A 16,597-nucleotide genomic window follows, 5' to 3' on the forward strand; every position below is an offset into this window, starting at 1 on the left:
TTTTAACACGCAAACATTTCGAAGCACACATCCACACACACATTCAAACAAAGTAAAAGACCCCCCAATATAGCCTGAACAGACTGTAGGAGCAAGTGCTGTTAGTGAGCACCTATGAAGGCCGGCACGGCACATGAGGGGTAGGGTAGCCAACACCACGCCTTTGTCTCACCAGTGGTGATGCTTTTACACACCGCACCAGGTATTTATATGAGGCTGAGTTGACCTAGTGGAGGCCCAGGACCAGTTCAGATACGTGTCACTGGTGTTGGCTGCGAGCGAGAATCGAACTTGGGTCGCCGGGTTCATAGCGCAGCGTGCTAACTGCTACACTACCACACACACATACATAAAATCATGCACGCACACAGACGCAATGTCGGGAGCATGCAGAGGCCTGCAGTGGTGTCTGGGACTTGCCTTGGGTGCAGCCATGTTGCCAGGTCTCAGGCAGCAGGTGCAGAAACACATCTCCAAGAAGCCCGCCAACCGCAAAGCTCAGAAGGAACCTCAGCCGCCGCCCGCCCTCTAGGAGAGAGAACACACACGCACGAGGTTCACAACGTCAATCTTCATCAACAAAGATGAAACCCAGTGAACTAATTTATGAGACGTTAATTCGTTACCAAAACAATGAATGAACTAAATTAAAATTGTAGTTGAAATAACAATGATTTACCTCCTGAATCTCCGTCAAACCAAAGTCTGGCTCAAATGCAGTCGTTATGAGTTGAAAGTTCCCCGACATTCGCCACCCTCCATCTGTTTAATATGGCCACCTCCCACAATGCACTGCATGGCACAATGGAGTTGGAGTACAGTCTCCCACAATGCATTTCACGTGATAACATTGATGTCATAAAAGGGCATCATACTCCAGTCACCGATAGAGAGTGCTTCCAAAAACCACGTTACTGAAACTTTTCATGATGTAATTTTCACTCATTTTATTTCTTTAGTGTGTGTATTTGCATCTATCCAGGCAGCAGCTTCATCATTCGGAGAGTGCAGCGGTGTCGTCTATAGACCACTGATAAGCTTGGTTCATGGTAACAGCCATCAACAATGTGCATCATCGTCTTGTCTTGCACCACAGTTACAGTTCAGTTCAGACTGCAGCTATTGTGGTCAATGCAAACATGACTCCTTGTAAAAAATGTGTCAGTTTTGTTGCCAGATAAAAGGGTAAAAAACCAATTATCATATTTTGCTACTGGCAAATGAGGTTCCAATGGTATAAATGCTTACCCCGAGCTCTCATACTCTGATGGTGCATTGTCTTTGAGTTGTGCGCCTTTTGGCGTCATCTGGTCCAACACCATGTGAGACTAGGCTCTAAGGAAAGCTATCTCGGGTGTGGACCAATCAACTTCAAGGACAGTGCATACATTATCAGAGTTATGTTTTTTGTTTGCATTCTGACTGCAGCTATTGTGGTCAATGCAAACATGACTCCTTGTAAAAAAGGTGTCAGTTTTGTTGCCAGATAAAAGGGTAAAAAAACAATTATCATATTTTGCTACTGGCAAATGAAGTTCCAATGGTGGTACAGTTCAGTTTTTCGCATAAGCCCCACCCATGCAGGCTTGCTGCAACTATTGTCACGAATGAAACTTCAAACTTGCCTCAAGACACCTTGGGATTAAAGGCCCAGGAATGTGTTTACATAACCAAAATCCCATTTATTCAAACCTCAACCGATGGTCCAGATCCAAGTGTTCCAAAGAAAAACAAATGATGCCATGTTTCCATGACCAGTACAAAATCATTCCCAAGGTGTGCCAGTCAATTCCAGGAACAGTCCGGCAAAGCTCGTTTATTGTACGAATGCTTCAAGAGAAGCACGCCTCTGTGGACTCAACCCTTCCCCTCCATCCCCCCCACCCATTTCTTCTCTCTGTCACTGAATAAAATAGCTCATATTTCATTTTCTAAATGGTTTTTCCATATTTTTTCCATATTTTGAATTTTTATGCTTATTACTTTAACATAAACACATCCCGTAATTTTACCTAAGGGAAAGACGCCAAAGACCACACACGTCCGTTCTCTGCTAAAAATTATGTGGCTCTCTTAGTAAAGAAAGCCACTGGACCCACTACAAGACCCAGTTGTATCTGGCTTGGCCCAGCAATGTGGATGTGTGAATCTGGGCTGAGGCGACTAGCCCAATGTGTGAACTGTGGTGGTGGGAATGCTGCCAAAGTGTTTCAGCAAAACTTTTGCCAAACTCATATTAGCAATGAACCACATTCTCACAAGTGTAATTCATAGACATGGGGTTGAAGTGTCTCTTCGGTCAAACGAGCAAATGTTCTGAAGGACATCTCCACTGGTACCCATGAATAGGTGGCGGAAATTCCACATTCCCATAGCAGAGGCCACTCTACCTACAGGAGAACCAGAGTTTACTGCCTATAAGTTGGTGCTCATTTTATTGACTTGGAAAAATAATGGGCCACGTTGAACTCAAACCAGGATTTGAACGAGCAACCTTTCGACAGTGGGCTGTTTTCACCACCGCATCACCCGGGCAGATACTTACTACCCTATTATCTAACGATATATCAATCAGTGACAGGAAGTGGCACAGTGCTTTGTGCACCACGCTATGAGTCTGGAAACGGAGTTTGATTCCAGAGCATTGCTAATGTGAGCGTAGAGTGACATTTAAAACAGTTATTGGCTTCCTTTGCTTTCACCAACCCGCACTGACTACTCGCAACAGCAGATTGACCCAAATGGCTGTACAATGAAATCGTGACAAATGCTGTTACGCATTGTAAATCAAAAATTTTATATATAACGTGTCAATGTATTTTTCTCATTAAAATTCTTCTCGACTACTCCGTGGCTGACCGGGAGATTGCAGGTGGGCGCCGGTGTTCTCGGGGATGATCAGGATCGGCAGCACTCCGCTGAGGCCCACGAGGCAGGCCCCGCCCAACCCGAGCACCCACGCTCCGAGCCGCCCATCCCAGTCCAGACCCAGCCACCAAGCGGGGGACGACGGTGGCTCGCCATCGTCATCGTCATCGCCATCGCCGCCGACGGGAGCCACGTGCGACCTAGATCTCGTCTCGTCGCGGCCCCCCTGGTATCCGGGAGCAGCGCCCGAGAAACCCCGCTTGTGGTACGCCTGACTGGAATCGTCACGTTCGCAAGCTTGGTGGGCGGCATCGTGGCTCGGACAGGAGTAGCCAGAGTCTTTGTGGCCTCCGGAAATTCCGTCGGACGACGTACGGGCGGGCGCCTTAACCGAGCCGGGCGAGAGGCTTGAGGAGGGCTGGGGAACTTGGCTAGCGGAGGGGAGTGACGCGTCAGAGCTGTCGGGAGGAGGCAGGGAGTGGGGGGAGCTGGCGGCCGAGGGCTCTCTGCGGGAGAGGCGTCTCGCGTTCGCCCGGTGGATGTTGCCTTCTGCTGCCGTGAAGAGCAGCGCGAGAAGAACCAAGTGACACCAGACCCAGTGAATTGGCGCCATCTTTGATTTGATTTAAAATATTTTACTGATAAATGCCTGTGGCCTAATTTCGACGTAGTAGTGAAAGTTGCAAGTTGTTAAATGTTGGCATAATTATTCATTAAGTGAGATTGCTTATTGAGTGCCATTCTTCAGCTTCTGTTGTAGACACCTCTGCTTCCATGTGTCAAAACATCTGTAAAAAAAAATATAGATTTTAAATTGCAGCCATACTCTGACAAAGCCTACATTCACCAATCACAATTATGTTGCACACTGCCACTAGCACCGTGAATTGTAAACACTTTACATTTCATTTTCATAATTTGTTTCCAAAGTGCAGCGTTACCATACCAACTACCTCATGTGTCACACAACAACGTGGAACGTTGACTGTGGGGAATTAACAGATTCACGGACAAGTGCACGGAAGGAGGCCAGATGGGATGAGGGGTCTAATAAAGCATCACAGCACTGAGCCGGCGTTGCTGAGATCCCAGATTCAAATCTAGGTTTCAGCCATCCATAATAAAACAAAAATGTTGTGAAGTTGACAGTTGTTGTTGTTGGTCTCATCCAAGTCCTAAATGAGTGCTCAAAAAAAACATTGCATTGTATTATGTTTGTCATTTAATTTGTTGTTGAAAGTTGAAGCTTTACATTTCACAAACGGTCTTAACAGGGCGAAAAAAACCTGCGTGCTACCCAACGTGGACAATCGGCTGACTAAAGGGACTCACAGTGATACTCTGTGATTTACCGCTCTCTTAAACTAGGTGACGTTTTATTGCTCACTGTGAGAGGTGCATACAAAAATGTCTTCGTCTAATGACTTAACTTTTGAGGGCACAACTGTAGAATAATTGAGAAAAAAAAACCACAAAACAGTTTAACTCGCGCAAAGTTCCTTTACGAGCCATTTTTCTTGATGAATAAGTTCATTATTCTTGAAGAAGCAGTTGCTTCCTAAAGAAGAAGTTCCTTCTTCTTCAGGCAAAAGGGTCTCATCATAGAGCAACTTGGTTATTTGTCACTGAAAATTGCACTGCACCAGGGCAGACGCAACCTGAAAAAACTCACATGCAGCTGCATAAAAAAGCAACAAAAAACATATGGATGGAAAGTACAAATGGGGGTTTGAAAATACCGCACCAATAGACGTATGGAAAATTGTCCCAATGGCCAGTTTTTCTGGGTGACGTCAAGTCAAGAATGTTAATCTCTGCTGGTTGTTGTGGAGGTAATTGTTCAGATGTCACCAATGACATTTTTGTACCGATCTCACTTCTAGATGGACGTACAGAGCTGGGGGGGAGGGGGGAATATCATCAGTCGCCCAACGTGCGAGACATTTGCATCGAACAAAAGAGATTACAGCACAGTCATCCAGGAGCCTAAAATGTTCTACATTCGTCCTGGCCTTAAGTAGGCATCACCAAGTGGGGTGGACATTAATGAATACAGCTCAATTCACAATCTGAACTGTCTACATATTATTTTATTATTCAGGTGGGGGTGCAGGGAGAGGTGAGATGGGGATTGTTGAGGGGTTTTTAGGGGAGGGGTAAGATTGGGAGGGGGCGGATGTGGATTGATAGGCAGGAATGATGAATGTTTAAACGACAGCGTGTTGCGTGTATCGTTTGCGTTAACGGCATCTCAGCTTGTTGTAATGTTCATGACGATAACGCTGCAGTCAACAAGCCATTACCTAAGATATGGGATATTTTTTTACAAAAGTGAACACGTGCCAAATGATAGCAAATTATAAAAAAAACCGATAAATACACAAATAATGGTAAAATATACATGAAACTATGGAAGAGAGATTGATGCAATGTTTTGACGATACTACTAGTGGACCTTCACACATTCATTTCCAGTATTAAGCAGATGTTTCAACAAAAGAAATATGTTTTAGAAACATTCATTGTAAGTCTCCCACATTTTTTAACTCTTCCATATAAAAGGTCATGTGATCAGCGTACTGTACTTAATAACGTGAATTTTGGACTTTGGTCTGAAAGAGTTTGCATTTTTAATAGTGGCGGATATCATTACTACATTTTACAATGCTGCCATTCGAATTGGTGATTAAAAATGTTTTTAAAAACCACTGCTTTAATCATAGCTGAGGCTGGGCACAATGCCCTGAACTCGATGATCACACATGGCCGAGAGGGTGGAGGTGCCCATTCTCATCTCGCCTGCATTCTTTATCACCCTCCCTTCCAACCACCACCACAGAACTCTTTACCACAGATGGAAAAAAATAGCACGTGGTGCCCTTTAGTACACAAATCCAATCTTCCTCGCGGTTTCATAGACTGGCTGGCCAGCTGGATAAGTTTACATTTCCTATGTACAGTACACCAATGCATTCCATTATGCTAGATTATTGTTTCGATGTAAAGCTTTCGTGACTGCAGTGATTCATATTCTTGTGTTGCAATCGAAACGTCGTGAGAATTTTATTGTTTTATTTTTATTATTTCCCTTCTACGTGACTTTACCGAAAGAACCAAGACTATAGAGTATTGTTCTATTATTTCTCCTGGTTACATTTCAATTGCGCTAGGAGTGTCAGGTTAGAATATGAAGAAAATATCCGTTTGAAACTTTTTGCGGCAAGCAGCGGACAACGTTGTGTCAGAGAAGAATGGCCCCCGAAGGTGACACCACAGAACCTACTTCTTAACTTCCTTCAAAAGGCTTATTATTTACCCACGCTCGAGCCAGAACTTTTAAATGCCCCGCAGGGCGCGCCTGTCACATGCCAATGAAATCATACAAATATCGAGTGCCGCATGAGCAAATCAATACAAATACTGTGTGTTGATATATTCCATTGTCAACGTGACACTTTTTTTACTGATTGGCCGTGTCGGGTGGTGGAGGGTTACGACACATTTATAAATGACGCGATCTAAACCCAAAAACGTTGATTATGAATAACATTGGTCGCGAAAGCCTACGTGTTAAACTGATATTCCATTTTGTTAAACAGCCAGTGTGAGAAGCAAGTTTAATCGAATGTGTATTAGGCCCCACGGGACACGCAGACACCTCAACTGACGTTGCAGATGACAACAACCGCATTATTTTAATAAGGGAGCTCGGTTTCCAACACAATGCAACCGTGACTTTCCATTCTACCCATGTTCAAATGCAAGTCGAGAAAACGTACAGGAGGAAAGATCATTTGCAGATGCATCGTTGGGGAGGGGTATGGCGCGGAAGAGGATGGGGAATAAGGATTTACACGCAACAAGCACCTGCAAGGAGGATTAAGGGTGATTATCGACAGATTTGCAAGGGGTAGGTATGAGAATAACAGCAACAAAAAACCGTGAAAACTATAAAAGGTCTTGCCAGTCGGATTGGGAAACAATTAGCTGCAGGAATAAGAGGTAGACATTTACCCTTGCCTTGAACGAGATTCATATGAATGGATGGCCACTGGATGTACATATACGTACTGTACCTCTTTTTCAATACACTGCTGAAAATCACCCCTTTAAATTGACAAAACAACAAACATTGTCGTGTACAGCATACTGAAAAAGGGCGGAGGGCCAGAAAAGGACAAAAAGCAACCAGAACCAGCTACCAGAAACACAATAGCATGTTTAAAAAGAAAGATAAGGGATGGAAATGTGAGACTAAAATGTTTTGCCACACAATAGAATTTGCAGAGTAGAGAACAGAGAACAGACGCAAAGACAAATTAAGGAGTTGTAACAAGAAACGGAGGAATGAAAGCAGAAAAAAGGAAGTTGACGTTGACAAACCACAAAAATAGATCTTGGTGACGAAAATGAAAACAATGCACGACAGGCTGGATCGTTTGTATGCGTGTCAAACTTATTTCGCACCGTACGTAGCCAACCGTGCTATCATACACGTGGTGGAAGAATGGTGGGCAGGTGACCACTGCAATTATTTACATTTATAGATGTCTTGAGGATATTTGTTTTAAATAACTCTGGAAACAAATGACGTTTAAGATGAGGAGGTTGTCCAGATGTTACAGCATACGTGGCCACTGCTCTTTGCAGCGTGAAACAGGGAACCCTCCTGGAATAGATTTTAAAAAATATGGACATCAAAAATAAGGCCCGGCTTTTTGATCTAAATGAGTGCACTATTGAGGGAAGGTCTACACACCACTGCCTGAAAGGTCACCTATTATATACAGGCTCCCCTCGCTTTATTCTTTATCATCAGCCACCATCCCTTCTAGAGACTTGTCCTGCCCAATCCCACTCACTTTCCTTAATAGTTCTAATGTTGTCATCAAACTGCACACGTTCTCTCTATTCCACGTGCTCATCTCTTTGTCTCTCGACGTAACTCCAAGCGTACATCTTTTCAGGTTTTGCAGACTTTACAGTTTTTGTGCGAAAGATATATATTTTTTGTTATTGACCATGTGAACCATGCGTCAGACAAGACAGGACACGCTGATTAAAAATAAAATAGCAAAAACACGAAATGCTTGGGTTTAAGCTGCACCTCCATGCATGCATGCATGCAAGTCTATGCATGCATAATAGTCATTCCACCAAGACAAATGGGTGTGTTCCTGCAGGCAGCGTTGGTTTGGGTTGACTGCATACTTAACATTCAGTGACTATGCCTGGCTTTTGGCAAGCTATCCAGTACGGGCGTCTCGCATACCATGGTTACAAGCCCCAGCTGTATTATAGGATGGTGGAGCCACACACTAATCCAACAAGACAGACCCCCCCCCCCATTTACAATGATTCAATATCAATTTCGATTTAAAGCTTTCGTGACTGCAGGGATTCATCTTCTCGGTTCTTTTGGTAAAGTCACGTAGAAGGGAAATAATAAAATAATAAAAATAAAACATTATTTTATGTTTTATTTGTATTATTTTATTATTTCCCTTCTATGTGACTTTACCGAAAGAACCAAGAAGATTAAATATCAAGTCAAAGTGTCTACCTGCCTGGTCAATCGGGCAATGGCATGGAACTCATCTCCATTTGGTCGCCTTAAAACTTGCGGTGGAATTTCCACTGTTCTATGGTGGGGGGCAGTCTCTCCGTAGGATGACCAATGTTGACTTCTCACTGCTGTAGATATTTGATTGACTCTATAAAGGAAGATGGGCTGAGTGGCCTCACAACTGGGATTTCAACTTTGAAATACATTCGAATTGTGATTCCAGCACTCTGACCACTGAGCCATCTGGACATGTGTATGCAAGTCATTAAAAATGCCGAGCCGTTGGATTTAATAACACATGGGTTTTGTTTATAGATCAAACGTTTGTCGCACGCGAGGCAAAGAGCCCAGTTCCGTAGTCACAACAACTCAGTTGTTATACCGCCACTCCTCTCAATAAGCATTCCAATGCAAATGTCACATTTTGTTACAAAACACAGCGATAGTGTAAGAACACTTGAAATATATCACGTAAGACTACAAGACTGTTGAGTCGACTATTAAATAGCATTTTAAAAAGTTGTTCAGAATCTACAGGACCAAATCTGACGATGACTCAAGCTTTTACGCCTTTGCTCCGTTCACTTTTAACGCCAATTCATTTTTGCTCACCATCATTCCCGTGAAAAACCTCGTAATCTATTTAAATACAGACTGATCATGCCAACTCAAAATGCTGCTGACCTTTTCTCCAGACAGACTTTTCAGTAAAATACACAGAACAGACATGTAAAATACCTCGGCTGTCACTGACGACGTTGCAGAAGCCTCCACGCTTTGCTCGCTTCAGCCGAGACACTGCTCTTTACAACAGAGCCCAAATCATCAGTGGGCGCTCGCTTGAGCCTGTGTGTTTGGTTCTGCAGTAACCAGCTAAGCGCCACGCAGATGATGATGATGATGGGGAGGTGGCCAGGTGGCTCAGGGTGCTAATACTGTCAAAGCACTGAGCCAACACGCCCCTCGGACCTGGGCTGGACTCCCAGTTCAGCCACCTGTGATGAATCTGATATTTTTCTTACGATTAAACAGCTTTTCATCTAAATGTATTTAAATTGTGCTTTCGGCATAATTTCATGACATGAAGTAACGGTTCGGATCTCTCTCAAAGCAGCGCAACTCTGCATGCCAGAGAACAGCCTGCAGATTAACGTAACTTGTCGATTGTCTCAGCCCAGTTACCAATTATTGCATAAAAATTCCCACAATTATCAAATAGGTGTTTTCAATAAACTTGGGTTTATTCAAGTTATGAACATTAACAAAAGTGTTTGGTTTCATTGTTAACAATTATTGTATTTAAAACATCCACAATTATAAAATAGGTGTTTTCAATAAATTTGGTTTATTCAAGTTATGAACATTAACAAAAGTGTTTGGTTTTATTGTTAACAATTATTGTATATAAAAAATCCACAATTATAAAATAGGTGCTTTCAATAAATTAGGGTTTATTCAAGTTATGAACATTAACAAAAGTGTTTGGTTTTATTGTTAACAATTATTGTATTTAAAAAATCCACAATTATAAAATAGGTGTTTTCAATAAATTTGGTTTATTCAAGTTATGAACATTAACAAAAGTCTTTGGTTTTATTGAGGTGTGTCAAACACTCTGTAGAGGGCATTTTAAAGGTGTGCCCCGATGGTGGATAAAGAGGGCTAATGTAGTTCCACGGCTTCATCTTGGGCCTTGTTGTTGCTCTGGACACCGGGAGATCAATGATCCATATTCGATGTTCGGTCGCCGATTTGAAAGAATTTGTCGTAATTTCTCTAACAGAGTTCTCCGCGTGAAGGCTGCCATCTTCCACCTCATATACGACATAGAATGACGCAATACCCGATCCACAAATACGAAGGAGTTATCACAGCTATCTGGCTTGACCAGCTGAATGTGAAATGACAGTTGTTCCTCTGCATCTACAACATCAGCCGTACGAAAGAAGAGTCTTAGGCATTACCCGAAATAAACTGATTTTACTTCCAGGGCTATCTATATATATAAAAGGGAAATTTGTGAAAAGGTGTGTCTGTTCGAAATGTTTAGCATACTTCCGACATGCAATAAACTTGAAATTTGGCATGTGGGTAGCTTCCAGACTGTACACAATGCAAAACGTATAAAAATAGACTTTTGTATTTGGGGGGGGGGGGGGGGGGGGGGCGCAATAGTGCATATATTTTGCACGCCAAGTGAGCGTTGACGTCACATCTGTGATGTCACCCGCATGCGGCAGCGTTACGCAGCGTGCCTGCAGACGTCACACATCCCCCACACCCTCCGCGTACGTGTCTTTACCGAAAGAACCAACAAAGAGTATACATTCCTGCAGTCACGAAAGCTTCAAATCAAGAAAGAATCCAAGTCTCGGGCGAAGCCAGGTCGTAAAGCTCGTTGTTTCATAAACAGTTGTCCACTACTAGCTGTGACTTTGAGAGCCCAAAATGGATTTTGTTCTTATTACATGACACAATTTCAACATAAGAATAATGGTAAAAAATGGTAGTAAACCAACATTAATATCTGCTTCCAACTGCTAATAACTCTGTGGTATAATGTCTCTATGACTATAAATGCTACAAATGGAAACGTGTGAAAAGCTAGCTACTCTGTTCGTGACATTTTTAATCAAAACAGCTGCACTATTTCCACACTTAACTATTGTTTATTTACCAATGCCTTTCACTGCACCACACAATGTTCCTGCTATTGCTGCCAGTACTGTTGAAAGGACGCCAAATGAGGACATTTAATGGACCTTTTCACGTGAGCAAAAACTGCACAATAACCAGAAATGCGGATGATTTCATGAATTGGCAAATGTAGTTTTAAAAATGTGCGTGCGTTCTACGTCTATGCAACCAAGTGATGAAGGTTAACATTTAAATGTCGAGAGAAATGTCAGCCCTCTATACGTAAAATCGTGTTACATTCTTACACGGAATAACTGAAGCATGGGTGCTTGTGATCTTATTAAGGATTTTTTCCCGAATTTTCTGACAGGACTGTGGCGTGCACACACACAGACAGGAGCTTTTGGCTTGTGTACAGAATGTGAGGAATGTCACGCCAGTAGAGGGAAAGTAAGTTGAAAGTTAGAGGAAAACTTGTCAGGACAGCGTTGTAGACATAATCAGGAAGAGGTTGTGATGGGTGGGATGTTTGCGCAGGATCGAGGATGACATGTTCCCAAGGCAGACATTGGAGTGGAAACCAGAGGTCAGTGACCGTCGTGAAGACCTAAAGCCAGATGGTGAGATGCTCTATGATCAGACTTCAAGGGTTGGGTGAGAGGTGAACAGCAGATGTGTGACGTGACAGAAGAAAGCAATTTGGTGCTGTGGCAGAATAAGCAGTACTAGCTGTGATGACTCACAACGACAATGTCCTTAAATCCTCCTGTTGACGAAATAATAATGCTACTCAGGTAGCAATCGCAGAAGGTGGCGTGACATATAATTCTCAGGGTGGGCCCGGGGTGGATAATACTCTTAATAAGTCACGTAGCAAGTGTGGTGGGCACAGGACATCTGATATGTGTGAAGCGCAGCTTGCTTGATTAGGGAATTTCTCACAACCTGGTTAGATGCCACGTGGTACGAACGTGACCCAACAAAAGAACAGTGCACTGATGAACCCAACTTGAAATTTAAAACCCTATGAGGGGCTATTCAAATATTATAGGAATAACACATATAATGTCTGCTCCTGTTGCCTTTCCACTTCGTCTACATCCACTTTTTTGCTGAGTAATTGTCTCAAATACCCTTTTTGCTTTGGTGCCTTGAGATGTACAGCATGACGAGCTATTTTTTTAAATAACAAATGATGGAGATGTTAAGAACTGACCACCACTGAAATGTGAAATTTGCAACACCAGCTCAGATACTCAAATTGAGATGTGTCACCCTATTTTCTCACTTGAAAACAAAGAGACCACGTTATCTTTTACTTGTGAAGGTTATTTTGTCACTACATCTCCATGCCATGTCGATCACGGGGTTGTTTCACAATGCGTCATCACGCACATCAATGCACGTTGTTAAAACGGTTGAGGGGAGGGGTACCAAGACCCATTTATCGATCACTCACCACTAATGTTAGCCACGGCCTGGAATCTAACTCAGTTCGGTAGATTCAGGGCATCACCCTACCCACTGTGCCACCCTACCCACTGTGCCACCCCACTCAAGCAAAAATTATAAAATGACTCAAGTTACTGCAAACACAAACAAACCACTTTATTTCAACATCAGTGTGTGTGTGAGCCAGGGTTCCCTTCTGAACCACACCTCCACTAAGCGCGGTTGGCTACGTACACTGCGAAATAAGTTCAACATACAGACCCTCTTTATCCAATTCAGAGTGAGACCCCTTCACCTAAAGCTGGGGTCACTTAGGCCCCCCTTGTCTGGACCCCTCTGTGGGCCCCTTTATTCCTTTCTCAGGCCAAGCCACCAAAAACCACAAGCCCCCAAACTCAGGCCCCCTGGCATCTCACTCCACCCCGGCTATAAACGCAGCTCCCACCCACCCTCCCTCCCCGCCCAGGAATGAATGTGCCACGAAAAGGCTCCCTATGCACAACTGGTGGTTCAGGCTCCCGTGCCTGGTGTGCGTGAACAATTCCCCAAGTTGATTTCTTTCTCACCCTACCTTAGCTTGTGCCGAATTATTAAACGAGAAGGGGGGGGGGGGAATCTCAAACATTCCGTGGACTGCGATATTGGTTCGCATGGTGGTTAAATTAACGCTAGCGCCATACTTACATATATGTTACATTTATTTTAACATGCGTGAACAAAAACGACGCAACTGCTCAATTTAGCCTTTGAAAAATGATTGAAATTAACATGTTGTACTATTTTGCTTGTATTTAATGTCGATGTAGTTTTTCTTGTAATTTATTTTTGCTAGGTATTTAAACTAAACGCTGTATTTTTATCCCCCCGGCTACAGTTAATATTAGTGACCGGTGATGTCTAAATCGTTCCCCTCATCAGGAACCAGCACTGACCAGCGAGGTGAAGTATGGTCAAACAAACCGCACGACGGACGCGACGTGGGAAGGCAGTGGAATGAGTAATGGCTGGTACACGTCTGTGAAAGAGCTTTATAGCTCATCTGATTCCTTCAGTATATTCCGACGATTCTGATTCTGATATACAGTGATCCGTTTACAGAAACATCACAGATGTCTAACGCGCCTTTAGAAGGGTTTGTGAATAAACGTAAATACGTGTTTGAGATTGGTGGGCGACGTAGAGGCTTCGGAATAAATTATTTTAGCAGTGATTTACCCCCTATCGTGTTCGTGGGGAATCTGTTAAAATATTAGTTCTGTATCCCATACATCACCAATCCGTGTGTGGTTGTTATTAGGGCAAGTGGACTGACAATCACATCACTGCGACATGGCACAATCATCACTCCCTCCGTGAAAATTGTGGAAAGTAAACAGTGACCGTCAGACGGACGTACTGGCCCCGACGTGCTAACGTGTAATTTACACCAAAAATATAAAAAAAAGCATTAATGCACCTCCCATTAGCCAGGTCGTCTACGTACGGTGCGAAAAAAGTTCAACACATACGTACACACGCATCTCTCTACCAACAAGCCACAAACTCTGTAAGATAACATCCCCATGGTCAATAAAACGAGCACCACTTTGCGGTAAGCCAACAGTGGTGGTCCTGTGTAACAGACTTCCCTCTGCCATAGTAATGTGGAATTTCCACGACTTATCTCTGCGCCCGGGGACAGTTGGGCCATCACCGGTCTCGCCTGATATTTCTCGCGGGAAGCCTGCGGCTAGGCCGCCGGTCAACAGACGGCCAAGTGCGTCCATCGACCACGCAAACTCCGCGCCACAACCAAGACGCTGATCAATTAAACTTTTTTTAAACAAAAACCTAATTAAACGGGTTTATTTTGTACGTATACATATATATGTAAAACAATACATTAATCCGTAAGTTTACTACGTAACGTTACAGAGACGTTCGTGATTTTAGGAGAAAAAAAGTTTAAATCTCGGCTGCCGAAACCTTGGCTTTGTATTTGTTAAAGCGCGAACACTTGCGGGAGATTTACCACGAAGCCTACCTTGGAGTAGATGTTGCTGCTCTTTAATAACACTTCACCGTCCTTCACTCCCCAGTCAACTTTCAGAACTTGCTCGCTGGCATCACCGAGCGGGCGAAATCCTCAGAGCGACTCCCTCCCTCGTGAATATTAAGTTGGCCGCTTCAAAACTCATGAATATTTAGTAGGCCACTTCAAGACTCATGAATATTAAGTTGGCCGCTTCAAGACTCATGAATATTTAGTAGGCCACTTCAAAACTCATGAATATTAAGTTGGCGCTTCAAAAGTCATGAATATTAAGTTGGCCGCTTCAAGACTCATGAATATTAAGTTGGCCTCTTCAAAACTCATGAATATTTAGTAGGCCGCTTCAAGACTCATGAATATTAAGTTGGCCGCTTCAAAACTCATGAATATTTAGTAGGCCACTTCAAGACTCATGAATATTAAGTTGGCCGCTTCAAGACTCATGAATATTTAGTAGGCCACTTCAAAACTCATGAATATTAAGTTGGCGCTTCAAAAGTCATGAATATTAAGTTGGCCGCTTCAAGACTCATGAATATTTAGTAGGCCGCTTCAAAACTCATGAATATTAAGTTGGCGCTTCAAAAGTCATGAATATTAAGTTGGCCGCTTCAAAACTCATGAATATTTAGTAGGCCGCTTCAAGACTCATGAATATTAAGTTGGCCGCTTCAAGACTCATGAATATTTAGTAGGCCACTTCAAAACTCATGAATATTAAGTTGGCCGCTTCAAAACTCATGAATATTTAGTAGGCCACTTCAAAACTCATGAATATTAAGTTGGCCGCTTCAAAACTCATGAATATTAAGTTGCCACTTCAAAACTCATGAATATTTAGTAGCCCACTTCAAAACTCATGAATATTAAGTTGGCCGCTTCAAAACTCATGAATATTTAGTTCGCCGCTTCTAAACTCATGAATATTTAGTAGCCCACTTCAAAACTCATGAATATTAAGTTGGCCGCTTCAAAACTCATGAATATTAAGTTGCCACTTCAAAACTCATGAATATTTAGTAGCCCACTTCAAAACTCATGAATATTAAGTTGGCCGCTTCAAAACTCATGAATATTAAGTTGCCACTTCAAAACTCATGAATATTTAGTAGGCCGCTTCAAGACTCATAAATATTAAGTTGGCCGCTTCTAAACTCATGAATATTTAGTAGCCCACTTCAAAACTCATGAATATTAAGTTGGCGCTTCAAAAGTCATGAATATTAAGTTGGCCGCTTCAAATGTCATGAATATTAAGTTGGCCGCTTCAAGACTCATGAATATTAAGTTGGCCGCTTCAAGACTCATGAATATTAAGTTGGCCGCTTCAAAACTCATGAATATTAAGTTAGCCGCTTCAAGACTCATGAATATTTAGAAGGCCTCTTCAAAACTCATGAATATTAAGTTGGCCGCTTCAAAACTCATGAATATTAAGTTGGCCGCTTCAAAACTCATGAATATGAATTCTAGATTTGAAGCTTTCGTGACTGCAAGGATTCATACACTTAGGTTTTTTTCGGTAAAATCACGTAGGTAAAAAAATTAAATAAAAATAATAAAAAATAAAAATAATAGAAATAATAATATAAATAAAATAATAAATCACGACGTTTCGGAGGCAACACAAGTCTCCTTCATCAGGTGGGACCGTCACAGCTAGATTTACTGTATCAAGTGAGGCAAAATTCCAAGAGACGAGCTCTTAAATACAATTTAAGGGGGAGGGGGGAGGAGCTTATCTGAATGTGGTAGCCAATGAATGGAAGGTGTTGGGGGGTGGGTGGGGCTAAAATTATTTTTAATAATTTATTATTTTTCTTTTTTCCCTACGTGACTTTACCGAAAAAACCTAAGATCATGAATATTAAGTTGGCCGCTTCAAAACTCGTGAATATTAAGTTGGCCGCTACTCATGAATATTAAGTTGGCCGCTTCAAAACTCATGAATATTAAGTTGATTCTAGATTTGAAGCTTTCGTGACTGCAAGGATTCATACTCTTAGGTTTTTTCGGTAAAGTCACGTAGGTAAACAAATAGA

At 42.5% G+C, this 16,597-nt stretch overlaps 1 protein-coding gene across 2 annotated transcripts in view; it reads right to left on the minus strand.

Moving 5' to 3' along the window:
* LOC133342241 (zinc transporter ZIP13-like) overlaps positions 1 to 14,658 on the minus strand; it is a 31,148-nt gene extending 16,490 nt beyond the window's left edge. The window contains exons 1-3 of one of the 2 annotated variants that reach the window (XM_061551268.1): positions 14,547 to 14,658; positions 2,860 to 3,656; positions 421 to 528 (exon numbers count right to left, since the gene is read on the minus strand). In XM_061551268.1, coding sequence (XP_061407252.1) covers positions 421 to 528; positions 2,860 to 3,481 — 730 coding nt within the window. In that variant the 5' untranslated portion in view covers positions 3,482 to 3,656; positions 14,547 to 14,658. Of the gene's footprint in view, positions 1 to 420; positions 529 to 2,859; positions 3,657 to 9,172; positions 9,323 to 14,546 lie in introns of those variants that run through there. The other variant, XM_061551267.1, reaches the window with a different exon arrangement.
* Between the last annotated feature and the right edge of the window lie 1,939 nt (positions 14,659 to 16,597).

This window comes from Lethenteron reissneri, chromosome 14 (assembly GCF_015708825.2).
Source record: "Lethenteron reissneri isolate LAM-NWPU_2019-01 chromosome 14, ASM1570882v1, whole genome shotgun sequence".
Lineage (NCBI taxonomy): Eukaryota > Metazoa > Chordata > Hyperoartia > Petromyzontiformes > Petromyzontidae > Lethenteron > Lethenteron reissneri.